The sequence below is a fragment of the Lissotriton vulgaris genome, chromosome 2_1 (assembly GCF_964263255.1).
Source record: "Lissotriton vulgaris chromosome 2_1, aLisVul1.2, whole genome shotgun sequence".
Lineage (NCBI taxonomy): Eukaryota > Metazoa > Chordata > Amphibia > Caudata > Salamandridae > Lissotriton > Lissotriton vulgaris.
Window position 1 is genome coordinate 1,051,487,522 of NC_141687.1, and position 16,103 is coordinate 1,051,503,624.

The 16,103-nt window shown below is 43.7% G+C and overlaps 1 protein-coding gene across 2 annotated transcripts in view; it reads right to left on the reverse strand.

The window, feature by feature from the left end:
- GALNT13 (polypeptide N-acetylgalactosaminyltransferase 13) overlaps window positions 1-16,103 on the reverse strand; it is a 1,171,447-nt gene that overhangs the window by 92,908 nt on the left and 1,062,436 nt on the right. Inside the window, exon 11 of one of the 2 annotated variants that reach the window (XM_086956678.1) lies at window positions 13,383-13,578. The exons of the other annotated variant lie outside the window; for it this stretch is intronic. Within the exon in view, the coding sequence (XP_086812804.1) occupies window positions 13,393-13,578 (186 nt within the window). The 3' untranslated portion in view covers window positions 13,383-13,392. Of the gene's footprint in view, window positions 1-13,382; window positions 13,579-16,103 lie in introns of those variants that run through there. 2 annotated transcript variants of the gene reach the window in all.

A 16,103-nucleotide genomic window follows, 5' to 3' on the forward strand; every position in this document is an offset into this window, starting at 1 on the left:
TCTTTGCAAAGGCAATCTGACAATCTTGGATACAGCAGTTCCTGGAATGCCAAACTTTTAATCAGGTTCTTAGTCTTTTAAGTTGTAGTCAATCACATATTTACTCTTTTACGGCCTCTGGAACCTTAAAGAAAGTAATTAAAGTTTCACCTAATGGCAGGCAGAGACCAACAGTAGGATTCAAGTCCAGTCCATTTGCCTCTGGTCACCTGGATACTTCCAGGAAAAAGCATTGTGTAGCTTGTTGTCTCTCTGCAGCCACACAGAAAGACAGTAAACTGACCCTTGGAGTCCACTTCATTGTCCTGGATACAAGAGGGAGCAGGTCCAGTACTTCAGGTGAGTGCTCAGGTTACAGACAGCAGTTGCAGTCCTCTTCTGATCTTCCACATATCGAGAATGCTTTCTGAAGAGGGAGACTGGGATTACAACATTTATGCCTGGCACTAGCTAGTGGGTGTGGGTGACTCTTGGCCCCTACCTACCCAATGGAGTAAGTGTTCCCAGGCCCTGACCTACCTACTTTTGTAGTAGTTCCTGTTTGTCTTACTACAAACATGACCAAAATGCAATTTGTCAGTGCAATTGCAAGATGGCAAAGGTCTTCAGCTACACTTAACATGGGCGCTGGAGGCGTGAGTGGGGAGTGTACTTAGATAATCCTAGGGTTCTCCCACATCTAACACTAAAATCCAGTTTGAAGCAGGAACTGTACCCAAAACAAACCCAGAAGAAAAGGACTGGTAGGACAAAAGCAGGGTCTTTCAGCAACCAGACATGGGATTCAAAAGAATGGTCTTTGCATCCTATTCTCTTCCTTTCTTTCAAGTGTGACCCAAGTGTTTTACATGGCTCAAGAGGCTTGTCAAGCATGATTTGACACTGTGCTGTCACAAGGAAGCCCTCCATCCCTACACTGCGTTTTCTGTTGAGTTCATAGGAGTCATCTCTGCCCATTCAGGCCAGTCTTTTGTTTACTCCTGGGTCCTGGGAAGCATTTCACACATATTCAAAGCCTGAGGACAGACTGAGAGCTGGCCAATGCTTATGTTAATTTGCCTTTTAACAGTTCAAACAAGTGAAGGGTCACTCACTAAAAGTTACTTGTTCTTAATATTTAATAAAAATCCCACTTCACCATTAAATTGCATCTTTAATAACTATTATAAAATAATAGTTTAACTATTTTCCTAGCCCTTTCCTGAATTGTCATTTTAGGGAGATATCATTATGGGTTTGTGGTTGCATTCATTTACTCATTGACCCACTTTTAAATACCATGCACCCTTCCTTGAGGGCTACAAGAGCTATGTAGGGTTGACATTAATATTTAAAAGGGAACTTTTTATTTGTCAAAAAGGTTTAGTTTAGCAGGGCACACTGTAGGTTTACACTACAACAGCCAGGCTAACAAGGTTAGGCCTGAAGCCAAGTTTGCACTGCAAATATAATATAATATAATAGGTGCTGTAGTCCACAAGTGACATTTAACATCCATGCGCTGGTTGCACTTTTTACACCAGATAGAGGAGGTGGGCATTCAAGTTTAATGAGTTAGTTAGGAATAAACCAATTTAACTATGGTTAAAAGGGTGGCACATGCATGTTACTATTGGTTAACAGGGGCAAAGTGCACAGAGTTCTAAAGTCAGCAAAATATAGAGTACATCAAACGGCAAACAATCCAGTGACTATACAGAAAAGGGAGATTTCCTAGAATAAGCAATACTTGAATTGCAAATCATTTCATAGTCTTTCGTATACATGTTTTGTCTTCATGTAAAACTATTTATGTGATAAGGACTTGAGCAAAATCTGCTTGCTGCTTACAGATTATTCAAGCAACAGAAATTGTGCAAATTAATGTGTCCTGTTTTTCCATACCTCGATGTTTTTTATATTAGTCATCACAGGAAAAATGATTTTCAGTCTCCCCATGTTCATTTCCCATAGTGTCTGATCTGCCTGTTCTTTATACGACAAACAGTACATGGCTTCTGAAATGTTTAGTGCTCTAACAAGACCTGCAGTGGACACAGTGTTTTATTACATTTCTATATCATTAAAAACCTGATTTAAAATTAACTATTGTATGTGTCTTCATGTTTATATTTATGCCGGTGAGTGAAGTTAAGAAACTGTGCTTCCATTCTCTTCATAATTTTCTTGACAAATGACCATGACAAATTTAGTAACGATTTAAATTAAACATTAGTGGAAAATGCTGCAAACAAAGACTGTAGTATAAAAAGTCAACAAATCCTACTTTGGTGAGTGACTTTTCTCTCCCACGAATAAAACAGGGGCCAGATGTGCAATATCCACAGTCCCTGAGAACTTGTGTTAATATGCACAACTACACTGACAGAAACATTTTGTTTTAAACCATGGCCAATCATTTGCATTATTAAAAAATGTAATTTGTTTTTCCAATTGCAGCATACATTATGAGGATGATTGTCTCAATATGTGAATGATGAACTAGAAGTTGACATTTTAAAATTAGTAAATTACTCAAAAAATAGAAAACAACCTATCAGTAAATTCTCACATTGTTGGTTTAGTATATTAAAGCCATGTGAATTTTTTTTATGAAAGTTACATTCTAACACATTTTCAATCGGCTGGTTTACCTAAACATGTTCATAGGAAAAGAAAAGTAGGAGTGAAGGGTATATATAAGATTTTATTGAATACAAAAAAGATTACAACATTTGAGAAAAGTGAGGGAGGTATATTGACCCTTGTCAATATTCTAGGAATCAACATGCATACTTAACTTGAACTGAAATGAACATCATCTAAATTGTTAATAGAGGATGTGAGCTTACCCCAAGTAATAAGTCCAAAATCCTGTCAGGTCCAACAATGTGTTGTGTGTTGAATCAAAATTCAACACACAACACAATAAAAGTCCCACATCCAATTTCTACAACTAGAAAGCATTTTAATACAAAAAACAGCAACAAAACAAAACAAAATCCAAAGAGAAGAGAAACACACATGGATTTCTAAAGGTTTAGGTAAAAAAACAACAAGAAAACGTAAAGGACTAATCAGAAGTAGGTGTTTACAGTTGACTGGGATATGGCCACAATTTCAGGCTGACCACAATGGAGAAGAAATTTGAAAAAAGTTCATACGAGGGAAACCTTTCCAATTTTTCAGCAAATAGTATTTGCCATACTAAAAGCTATACCATGGTGCACTATTCTGAGTAGAATCCTATATGGCAGAATCCTACTGCCCTTGAAGGTGGCCTGTGTGCCAGCCAGGGATGTGTGTAGGAAAATAAGCAGCCACCTCACCAACCCACCTCTTTTACTGGGACAGTACCTAGCTGGCTACACTGTACCCAGGGATCAAAGGGCATCCGTTCCCAGGCCTCCCGCTATTCTTAACTGTGAATGGGCGGGTCTCATGCTCTTCGCTTTCAAGTTAATGAAGTTCCTGACCCCTTCCCACTGCCCTTCCTGAGCTGTGAGGATTTATATTCCTCACACTTAGGTTACCTGCCAAAAGGCCTAAGTCATTGTTTCTAACATAGAATCTGTTTTCACACGTCATTGAGGAAAAGGAACTTACAGGAGCCAGCTGCTGACATACTAATGCTACCTCAGCTACTAGAAATTCAGGCAGCAAAGTCAAATGTTTTAAAAGTTACGTTTCCTGTAAAGTAATCAAAAATCCAACATCACAGTTGAATTTGATTTTTAATAAATATGAATCAAACAGTTGTTGAATTATGTCTGTAGCTTATCCCAAACCAAGGTTAGCAATATTAGTATTTCATTTGAACTTTAGTTTTTCTTACACAACCATCTATTGCCCTTTACAGTGAAAATAGCCTTTGGGGGCTAGTCATTCTCAAATATACCAACATAAACGTTTTACACATTCCACTTTTAAATATTTAAGACCCTACCTAGTGGGCTACAATGCCTACTTAGGGGTGACTTATGTAATATTTAAAAGTAGGTTTCCTTTTTTTCAAAAAGGGTTATTTTCACTGGTTTGCATTAGAGTTAAAAGCTGCCACAGTTAAGACCTCATGTCCTTCTTGTTGACCTAGTGGATGGCATTATAAGTGCTGCAGCCCACAGGTGGCATTTAACTGCCAATGCCACTGGTGTTTTTTCTTTAATCATGCACTATAGCCTTACAAGTAAGTTAAATATGCCAATTGGGGATTAGCCAGTTTGACCATGTTTCACAGATCAGAGCACATACACTAGGGACTGGACAGCTGTGCCCCAGTGTGCAGAGTTCTGAAGCCAATCAATCAATCATGCATTTGTTAAGCGCGGCTACTCACCTGTAAGGGTCTCAAGGTGCTGACGTGGGGGGGGGCTGCAGGGTCCAGTCCATCAAGGAGGGGGTCTGTCAAAGATGTAAATTTTGAGATTTCTCATGAAGGTGGCGATGTTGTCTGTCTGAGGTGGAGCCGTAGGGCGATACAGGCTCTGGCCGCGAGGATGGAGAAGGATCGGCCTCCCGATCTAGTCTTTCGGGTGCGGGGGACCACGGCGTAGGAGAGTTGGACTGATTGTAGGGTCCTATGGCATGCGTGGAATTTGAGTCGGCTGTTAGGTATGCTGGTCCGGTGTTGTAGAGGGCTTTGTGTGCATGGGTGAGAATCTTGAAGGTGATTCTAGCCTTGATGGGGAGCCAGTGGAGTGTGTGCAGGGGCTGGGAGATATGGCAGTGTCCTGGCAGGTTGAGGACCAGTTTTGAGGCGGCGTTCTGGATGTTTTGTAGCTTGCAGGTCAGGTTTTTGTTTATGCCGGAGTAGAGTGCATTGCTGTAGTCGAGTCTGCTGGTGACAAGGGCGTGAGTAAAGGTCTTTCTGTGCTCGGGGGATCCATATGAAGGTCTTACGTCAGAGGCGGAGGGTGTGGAAGCAGGAGGATGCATTGGAGTTGATCTGGCAGTCCATTTTGAGCTCAGAGTCCAGGATGATTCCAAGGTTGCATGCGTGGTCTGTGGGGGTGGGTGGGCTTCCGAGGGTGGGGCGCCACCAGGTGTCATTCCAGGTGTCAGGGTTTGGCCCATGATGAGTACTTCTGTTCTGTCAGTGTTGAGTTGTAGGTAGCTGCTTTTCATCCATTTGGCGACAGCGTCCATGCCTTCTTGAAAGTTGTGTTCGGCTGTGTTGGGTTCGTTGGATAGGGATAGGATGAGTTGGGTGTTGTCTGCATATGACACAATGTTGAGTTCATGGGTTCTGACGATGGGGTTGAGCAGGGCCATGTAGACGTCGAAGAGCATGGGGTTGAGGGAGGACCCCAGGGGGACTCCACAGGTGGTTGGTGTAGGGTCCAGGAGGAAAGGAGGGAATCTGACCCTCTGCATTCTTCCGGAGAGGAAGGAGTGGATCCAGTTAAGGGCCTTGTCCTCGATCCCTGCGTTATGGAGTCTGTGTGTTAGGGTGCGGTCGGAGACTGTGCAAAGGCCGCCGAGAGGTCAGGGAGGATGAGGGCTGCTGCTTTTCCTCTGTCCAGTAGGGAGCGGATGCCGTCTGTTGCGGCGAGGAGGGCGGTTTCTGTGCTGTGTTTTTTCTGAAGCCGGAATTGGGAGAAGTCAAGGATGTTGTGCTCTTTGATGAAGGTGGCAAGTTGGCTGTTGATGGCTTTCTCACTGGGAACGGGAGCAGGGAGATGGGTCTGTAGTTTTTGAGGTCAGTGGGGTCCGCTGAGGGCTTCTTCAAGAGGGTGTCGATCTTGACGTGTTTCCAGTCATCGGGGAAGGAGACGTTCGCCAGGGAGTGGCTGATGGTGTGGCAGAGCATGGGTGCGATGGTGTCGGCGGCTCTGTTGAAGATGTGTTAGGGCAAGGGTCCGGGGGGCCCCGGAGTGGATTGACTTCATTATCTTCAGTGTGTCTTCGGTGGTGAGGGCTGTCCAGTTTTCAATTGTTGGCTTCAGGGTGTCGGGGTGACTGGTGAGGGTTCAGTGTGTTGGTTGTCTTCATTGAAGTTGTCGTAAATGTACTTGATTTTGTGGTGGAAGCAGATGCTGAGTTTGTTGCAGAGGTCTTGTGAGGGAGGAATGTCAATAGACTTGCTGGTGGGTTTGGTGAACTCCTTAATGATGCTGAAGAGTTCTTTGCTGATGTGTGCGTGTGGGGATATTCTGTCTTTGATCGCTTTTTTTCTAATTTTTCTGATGAGTTGGGGTGGACATTGGTGGCTGCTCTGAAGTTGTGGGCTTCTGTGGATTTGGAGTTCCTCCAGGCCTTTTCGAGGTGGCGGCATGTGCGCCTTGACTCTTGAAGTTCCGTGGTAAACCATCTGGCTTTCTTGGCATGTGTGTTGTTGTTCTTCTTGAAGGGGGCTATGGTGTTGGTGCTGTTTGGGAATCAGAAATACCAATCAGCAAAATGTGGAGTTATAATACAAAAAATAGGATTGGCTCATTGTTACCAATCAAATATATGTTATTTGCAAAGAAGACTCTAATCAGTAATAAAGGTCTGTATAGTGTATTATTCCATTTCACCACTGAGAAAAAACCAAATGTATTTGTAAAGAAACCATTTCTACAAGAAAACCTGGAAGAAGTAGGAAGCAAAACATTACATCATAAGAAACAGACTAATTTTGTTTACCTGTGGTGGAAGTGTCTGGTGATACATGGTACAATACAATAACAGTACACCTCTGTGAAAAATTGAGTTGTTGGCTGAGGAGGGTTAATCCTAAGCCCTACTTTAGCAACAGCTACACCTTTGTCAGGGTGAATAAAAAAAATAACTAAATTAACTGGTGAATCCTCTGGTTTCTTAGCACAAAAGCAGGCAGGCTTAACTTAGAGGTAATGCATAAAGTATTTATGCAGCACACAACCAGTAATAAAGTGAAAACACAACACATGAAAAATCCCAAATTAGAAAAATAGGGTAAATTTTAAGAAAATACTTGTCACCAAAACAATAAAAATCCAATCAGTATGCAAGAGTTATCAATAACCCTGGGCAAAGCACCACGCTACACTTGCCTAGTTTGTGAAGTTTGTGCTCCTTCACACTACGCGAATTGCAAGTAGCACATTGCAAACACGTGTAGCGTAGGGTAGTGCAGCGGTCATTTTTTGCTTGCTTGCGGTCCTCAACGTCAAGTTGGCGACCGCGAGCAAGCAAAATGACATCCCGACAAGACTTTTTACTTGTTCGCGATCAGCAACATCAAATTGCCGATCGCGAGCGTGGAAAATAAACCTCCCGGCGAGATTCTCAACTCGGGTAGGTCAGGTTTCTCATTGCCAATAGTCACGAAGGCTCGCTACCGCTCGTGATGAGAAACTACCAGTCTGCGTTGAGAAAGCTGCAGGTCGAGTAGAAATCTACTCGAGCTGCAGAAAACAACCACTTGCACTGTGCAAGATGCAGTTTGCACTAATTGCACAGTGCGGACAAGCTTCCCGCACTGTGCGATCAGCGCGGACAGCATTTTGCACAGTTCACTATGCAGTTCGCGTAGCTACACGTAGCTTGCGTAGTGCGAAGTGCACTTCGCATAGCTACGCGTAGTGCTACTTCGCAAACTACGCCCAGGCTTAGGTATGAACTTGTTATTGTGAAATTGCACCTAAAAGAGCAAAACACGACCCACGGACATCTAAGTTATGGCCGACCACGATGGAGCGTAGTTCGGATACACAAAGTGTATTGGGTCCGATCTTTGATTACCTTAATACTTAGAAGAACTTTTAAAGAAAAATGTCTAAGAAAGTAAGAGTTCAGCAGGGCAAGGCACCCATCTGAGTAAGAGGCTTCGTCATCGGAAATCTTCTGGATGAAGTTGTGATGCAGAGTTCTACATTGAGGCTTAATCTCATTTTTTGAATTTGACAATTTGCACCAGGATGAAGCTGCAAGCTATAGCCAATTAGAGCTCCGTGGGACCAGATGCTTTTTCTGTGAGAACAGGATTTGCTGCAGAGAAGTATGTAGCAAGAGCAGCCATAAGGCCAGGACGACCTGCAATGCATCTCTGGCAGGTCAGTGAGCAGGTAGGTCCTGGTCTCCTCTTAGTCTCAGAGCACTTTTTAGCAGAAATGTTTCTAAGTTCCAAGTTTTGGATTTGGGCCTTTTGGCCACCACTAGCACCACTTTCAAGGGTCCAGGACTGGAGGTACACCATTTGCAGGGTCAGGATTCACTCAGGCTGGGTTCAGGTGTGGGCTCAAATAGTCAGAGCTTTTTCTGTCCCTGAGGCTCTGATAGGGAGGCCAGTCAACTAGCCATTGGTGTCACACTGGAATTCCTGGGTTCACACAGAAAAGCATGTCTCCAGCAACAGTGCAGCCCTCTGAGGGCACAGGGTAGGCCACAGGTACCATATTAATTCACGACTATTCCTTTGTAGGCTTCCTGAATAGCGTGCGTCAACAAGCGCTATATAAATACAAACCTTTGTCCTCTTCTATCCTTCTGCTATCATTCCAAATTCAATTAACTGACTAACCTATCCACCACTTAAAATGTACTTGCATGTTTCACTATACTAATTCAACCATAATACTCTATGGGTCCCGGAGTATCCTGCTACTCGCCGAAAAAGAGCTTTGACGCCTCATCAGAGGTAGTAAGCGCTACATAAATGCAATTACAATACAATACAATACAATTTCTGATGCCACCTTTGAAGTGGGAGAAACTTCTGGAGGCTTTTCTCCGCCACAAGTAGGAAAATGCAAAGGCCAACTGCCCACACCCACTCATGTAATCAGGAACAGGCTGCATGCACTAAATAGTTAGGACAAGAAAATCCCAACATTCTAAAAGTGAAATTTTCCAGAACTATGACTTAAAACCCGACGTAACCATTAAAGTGCATTGTTAAATTACAATTCCTTACACATCAAATGTGAATTTCCTACCTGCTCCTAATCAAAAGTTGGCACTTACTAAATGTAATCAGACAACCCAATGTTGAAGAGGTAGGCCTCACTGTAGCCCCCAAAAAAATTGTGAGTATTGTATTACCAGGACATGTAAAACTTAAAGGTACATATCAAAAGTTTCAATTACAATGCAACCTGCTCTACAGGGCCTATCTTAAGCATGACTTATATGTACTAAGAAGGGACTGTTAGAAATGGGATTTCTGGTTGGCTAGGGCATGCACCTAATCCAGGCAGAAGCCACCACTCTAGTCAGGGCAAGGGAGTTACACGCTAAAGATAACCCCTGCCCACCCCCTTGGTAGCTTGGCACAAGCTGTCAGGCTTATTCCAGAGGCAATGTGTGAAGCGTTTGCCCAAAACACACACACAGCAGCAACACACTTGGTACACTACAAAAGAAACTCCACACAAGGTTATATAAAAAATAGCCTTTGTATAATTCAAAACACATTAGATCATAACCACACATGTACACTGTACCAACTGGCACTAGGAAATATTTACAGGGGATTATATACACATGACCGGCCAATTGGGCCACTGTCAGAAACTTTAGAAAGTACTAGTAACACATGTAAAACACAACCAGTAACTACTGGCAAAATACTGTACTCAGCCTTATATCACATTAGCATGAGGCTTCATCCTAAAACATCACAGCATAAACACATTATGCATCTCAGTAGGCATAAACACATCATGCAGTAGGCATCACATTAGGCAGGAACACATTATGCATAAATCAGCAGTGCACCACAGTAACACTATTGCCAGGTGCACACATCACCCTCGCCTACACCCTGAAATGACCCCGGGCCAACTGGCCTTTCACTGGGGCTCAAATGTCCCAAATGCCAGGGTGTAATTGAGGCCTTCCAAATGGCCCTACGGCTGCCAATGCAGCTAAATTACTGGTACACAAATGCGCTGGGGGCGTGGGGTGCAGCTCACCCCTTCCTAGCACTAAAAATAATATGCCCCCGTCGTTGCAGCATCCTACTCTCTCTCACTGTGCAGCTGTGGCAAAACTGGCTCTGGCACCACAGTGCCTGAGGGAGCCCCACTCTGGGACTCTCAAAAATAATAGGGCCCCAATTTGCAGCTTCCAGCTCTCCCGCAGTGCAGTGGAGAAGAAATGGAAGAAATGAGCAAGCACTGGCACTACTAGTGCCTTGTGAGCTACCCCTTTATTAGGGCTCTTCTGACAGGGGGGAGACACCAACATTGCACCAATTGGCCACACTCACTGGGCTCTTCTAACTGCGGAGGAAGGCACCGACAATGTGCCTCGAAAGGGGCCCCACACACCGGGCTCTTTCCTTGCCCCCTCCAGTCTCCTGGCAGGTCCTCAGGCACCGGCAACGTGCCTCGGCTGGACTCGCCCTCGGGGCCTCTCCTGACTTTCCCAGCTTCCTCTGGTACCACTTCCGGCACCCATAAGTCTTCATGGTCTCACACTCGACTTTCCTTGGCCAGCACGCGGGAGCCCTGCTCGGGCATGCACAAGCTTCCAGACGCCGTTACAGGCCCCGCCCATAGTCAGGCAGGACTCCTGACTTCCTGGTCAGGGCATCATCCCTGGGTCGCTGCTTTCGAAGCGGCGCCCCCCACAGCAGCGTAAAAAAGCGGGGTAGGCTCCCGCTCATCTGGACCTCCACAATGCGGGATGGGCTCCCGTTTAGAGGAGCACAAATGCAGGGTGTGCTGCCGCTTCCTAATTAGCCCAAATGCGTGGTAGGCTCCCGCTTGACTCCACACCAACACAGGGGAGTCCCCACGCTGGGACTCTCCCTGAAATGATAACGCAGCACAGCGCTGCTGGCCCCATGAGCTGGGCACAGGCGGGCCAGCAAACAGGGACCTCAAGGAAGCTGTAGCTGGGTCCTGCGGCTGTTCCTCCTTGCCCAGCAATCCTTCGGCCTCACAGCTCCAGAGAAGCACATCACATGGGGTCACAGCCCCTATATTTATATCACATTTCTCCTTTGTCTGCCCTGGCACAGGGCTTGGGGGGAACCAGTCTAAACTGGTTCTGGGGGGTATTGGAGCACTTTGTGTATAGTGCTCACACCCTCCTTTGTGAGATGGGCCTCTGCCATGAGACACACCACAGGGGGCGGAGCCAGCATTCACCTAGGCAGGCACAGACCTATTCAGGGTCAGGGGACTACTCCTCCCACTACTTCAAATGCAGATCTACGATTCAGCCTAGCGCTGACTCACCCTGCCCTTCCTAGAGCCACACACACCTCACCAGCCCCTGCCACTCCACAGCCAGACATGCAATACACATCAGGCAGGCAGACACATAGCACATAGAAATGCCAACTTCTGAGTGTGGCATTTCTAAAATAGTTATAATAAATCTGTGCACACCATTGCGTAGCATTTATTATTACTAATCCAAAAATATCAAACTTGACCACGCTGTTCCTCTCATATCAGGAATTACCACTGAAACACTTATCAGGGAATCCCCAATGGTATCCTATGAGAGGGCAGCCTCACAGCAGTGAGAAACCAAAATGGCTGTTTGTCACTACCAGGACATGTCACACACTTCAGGTACGTGTCCTACCATATACCTACAATGCACCTTGCCCATAGGGCTAGCTAGGGCCTAATAAGGGGTGACTGACATGCAGTAAAAGGGTGGTCACAGACATGGCAAACAATTTAGGCACCACATCACAGTGGCAGTAACACTGCGCGCACATGCCCTGTAATAACAGAGGCCTGAGACAGGTTTGAAAGGCAGCTATGGTGGGTGGCGCAATCAGCGCTTCACGCCCACCAGTAGCATTTAATTTACTAGCCCCGGGTATATGAGACACCACTTTAAAAGGGACTGACAGGTAAATTAAATATGTCAAACAGGTGTAGACTAATCTTATCATGTTTTATCACAGAGAGCACACACAATTTACACTGGACAGCAGTGCTAAAGTGCCCAGAGTCCTAGAACCACCAACACCATGTCAGAAAAAAGGCTAGGAGAAAGGAAAAAAGGTCAGGGATGACCCTGCATAAAGGCCCGAATCCAACAGGGACTATCAGGTCTGTCAATGTGTTTATTTTGCCAAGATAAATTGGCAGTTTAAAACAGCAAACAGGTTGCAGTAGCAAGCCTGAAACATGTTTTAAGGGACTACTTAAGTGGGTGTCACAATAAGTGCAGTAGCATTTCATTTACCAACCTTGGATATATGGTATCCCACTTTACTAGGGACTTACAAGTAAATTAAATATGCCAATCAAGTGTAAAACAATTTTACCATGTTTTAAAATATGAGCACAAGCACTTTACCATTGATTAGCAGTTGTAAAGTGCACAGACTCCTAAGGCCAACTAAATCAAATAGGAGGGGAGAAAGTGAACATTTTGGGGGAAGATCACCCTAAGACTGATAGGTCTAACAATGACATGCAATTTACATTATGTTACATATATTGGCACACATGCTAATTTTACAACACATATTTACATTTCCAGGTACTGAGAAAAAAAGTGGCTTTCACAGAATACATAATGTTTGGTAAAAACATCAAACAGTTTATTGGAAATCTCGATCAGCCTCAGACATTCCCTGGGAAAGTGACTGATGTTCGTGCCCATTTTAAGCATCCGCTATGCACTTCAATATTACATAAGGAGGGTCAACAAACATGTGTGTGCCTTTTTCTGCAATCTCGTTATTCCCCTTGTAGATTTAATACTTCTCTACGTAAGGTAGATATGACCTTATTTGCATGGACGTGTGACTCCTACAAACATAAGCAAGACTTTGGCAGTGCATCTTGTTACCTACAAAAGCCACACATGTACATGTGTAGTAAGGTCCGGGTACGGTTTGCTAACTGTGTGCACACACTTGGTTACCTACCCTAAGGAGCGCTGTGGAAATGAGCTAGGAGGTTCCTTTGGACCCTGCAGAGAATCTTCCTTGGACTGCATCCCTCTGTGGGCACATCCACTCTTATCATTAGGCGTTTTCTATAAAAGTATCTACGACTCACTTAACTATTTGGCAAAACCAAAGCAAAGGCCAGTTTCTCTGAGAGACAGACCAAAAATACGAGCCAGGATAGCAGCAAGTTATACCCAGGAAAAAGGCGGAAAGAAGAGAACTTGTTCATAAAAAATGGGGCGACCGAAATACATCTCTAATCGAACAAGACAGACTTTAAAGTATGGACTGGGATGGGAAAGGCAGACATGATGGTAATGTTCCCTGCAAAAACTGTTCTTAAGTCACTCAAACACTTATTTATAGTAAATCTCAGCTGTCTTTCAACAGCAACACAGTGAATAATGCTAGAGCAAGTAAAGACATACTATTTAATAAAAAGAGATAAAGAGAAACTAAAATATATAAAACAATGCAACATCTCTACCAGGCTACAGTTTGACAATTCTTAAATGAATGTAAAAAACGCATATCTTTTCAGCACACATCTTTGTTTTGAAATACGAACCTTATATTTGCTATAGAAAATAATCTGTGGGACTGTAAAATATGTTCCTAAAAACTTCCAGCCGTGTGTAGTTCCTTAGCGCCCACGTTTGTAAGGGGCTACCGTTACAGGACTCCACTGTAGGGCCAAATGAACCGTCCTCAACTGCACTCAATGTCAGACATGACTGGGTGATTACATGAAGAAATGAGTGGGTCTGTATGGCAGAAAAGAAAGATGAAGACATGAACACAATGGCAACACATAAAGATAAGCACATGGAATGCAATGTCTGAGCGCATGCACCAAGAACAGCTGTTCGGTATGCCGCTGTATGCCTGAAGCTCCTGGTTGATTAGCATATTACTGGTCTCTTTAATTAATTGACTCTGAGAGCTGCCTGCTGTAGCCAGTTTAAGTGTGGTTAAGGGAATGCTGGAGAAGCTGCTGGGCTGATTAGAACTGCAGAAGCCAGCTCTCGAAGCAGCAAAACGAGTTACAATGACTACTGGATGTACTGAGACAGCCTCAGCATCTTCTATTCATTGAATCATTTTTACTCATGTTTAGATACAGTTCTAAAGAAATCACCTTCGTAATGAAAACAATTTCAGTTTCCTTAAACGTCTGCACTTCGTTATAAGCAGAGTTCTCTGTCTCCACAGTTGTTAACTTACCATTAACTTGTAGTTCATAAATATCAAAAAAGTAGTGTGAACTTACCTTTGGGAATTAGGTCCAGGGGAAAAGAGGGGATATGTAATGAGTAAAAGCTGTTCTCTTTGAGGGGCAGCTTTCAATGGGCATTGACTGGAATTAGAATGTTTAGATTTATCTTTCGTAGTGTCTTGCGAGTTCAAGTTGACAGGACCCTTTTAGTTCCCGACAGACTCCATAGAACAGTGACGTAAGTGCAGGGTGATAGAATTCATGATGTAGAATGTTCAGTTAATGTTTACACGTTAAGGAATAAAGACATGTAAGGCCAAGCTCTGTGTGTGATGTGATTATTTGCATGTACCCAGGCTGAGAAGATGCTACAAATGCTGATGAGAGAGGGGGTTACATAAACCCAGTGACCCGAAGAACCAAGAGTAATCACCCAGGGAGTTTGCTGTGGTCCAGCAAACTGCTTGCGCATCCCATGTGTGCCTCAGGCAAAGTGAAAATCAACAGTTGGCGTATGTGTAGTCAAAGCACCACTACAGCCAGTGCAAGGCGAGTGAAGGTCTTACAGAAAGTTTGTTTGTTGTTGGCTATACATTTGCTGATAAAGTCGAGACAAGAGGTGGTGCATCACATCCTGAGAGCCATATGGCATATAGAACATTAACGCTAAATGTGCAACAACCAGGTACAGAGCAGTGCTAAAAGCAGCAACAGTCATGTGCAAGTAAGCGCTAGCGCAGAAAATGTCAGATACAGAAAAGCACTGAAGGCAGTGATAACCACATAAAAAGTGCACATATTCTCTTGTAAGTAAGGGCAATAACTGGTTACGATGCCGCTGCATTCCTGAAACCTCTGCTTCCGTTATATACAGCCAAGAAACAAAATATCGGCACAAGATGGACTGCCTGGAATACAAGGTTAAGATAATTTAATTGATGCGCTTTAAGAAGCTAATAACAAAAAGATCATGAAATATCTTAAGAATTTAGCAGGTGAAGGAGTAGAAGAAGTGATAAATAAAATACCACAAGGTGATGAAGTGATATACCATTAAATCAAAGAAGCCGTAAACGCAAAGTTCAATTCAATACTGAATGATGACTATGAAAGGTACATTTTTAGTCAGTAAAGACAGAGAGCTGGTGAAGTGATGGATGAGTTTGTAGAAAGGCTTGATTAGCTTAATAAGTATTGCAAGTTCAAAGAGTTCAATGATGAAGAGGCCATGTGACTCGGAGTAATAGATGGCTGTCTCTCTGATTCCTTCAGACAACGAATGCTGAATGAGACACTCAGTTTGGAGTGAATACTCATGATTGCCAGAGCGGAGGAAAGAGCTGACAGACAAGCAGCTAATATGGATGCCCGAATGACCCAAAATGAATCAGTGCTGAGCGTGAAAAGTAAGTCAAAACACATGGCAAAAGGCCATAACGTAATGTTTCCAAAGAAAAAGAAAGTGGGCCCAATTCACAAAAGTAATCTGAGACAAAATCCTAACTTTATGACTTTCAACCTAAGACAAAATCCTAACCTTATTACTCCTAAATGCCTTTTGTGAATACCGAAAGTCGTAAAATTAGGATTTTGTCTCAGATTACTTTTATGAATCGGGCCCAGTGTGTTTTCGATGTGCACTTTCCTTCCCACATGAAGGTAAATGTCCAGCCATTGGACAGATATGCAAGGTTGCGGGAAAGAGAACCTTTTTTTAACAGTTTGCAAAGTGAGGGAACGATCAAGTGTGTCACGTCGAGGAAACAAAATGGAGGAAAGATCAAGTGATCCACATCAAAAAAACAAAATGGACTGCAGGATGTTAAAGACACAATGCTCTACACTCTCCCACAAAGCCCAGTGACCACATCAGTTGAGGCAAGTAGAAACTGAACGATGTTGATTGCCATCAAATTCCTTGTCTAAACGTTTGTCACCCTCATTGTCAAGTGACAGTGAGGAAGTTGGGTGTGCATTGTCAATGTTGACTGCTGGACAACATACACATGTAGGATTAGCTTCAAGCAAGGAATAATGTTGGTCTAAGCTAATTCAACAAGTGAAAGTGCTCAA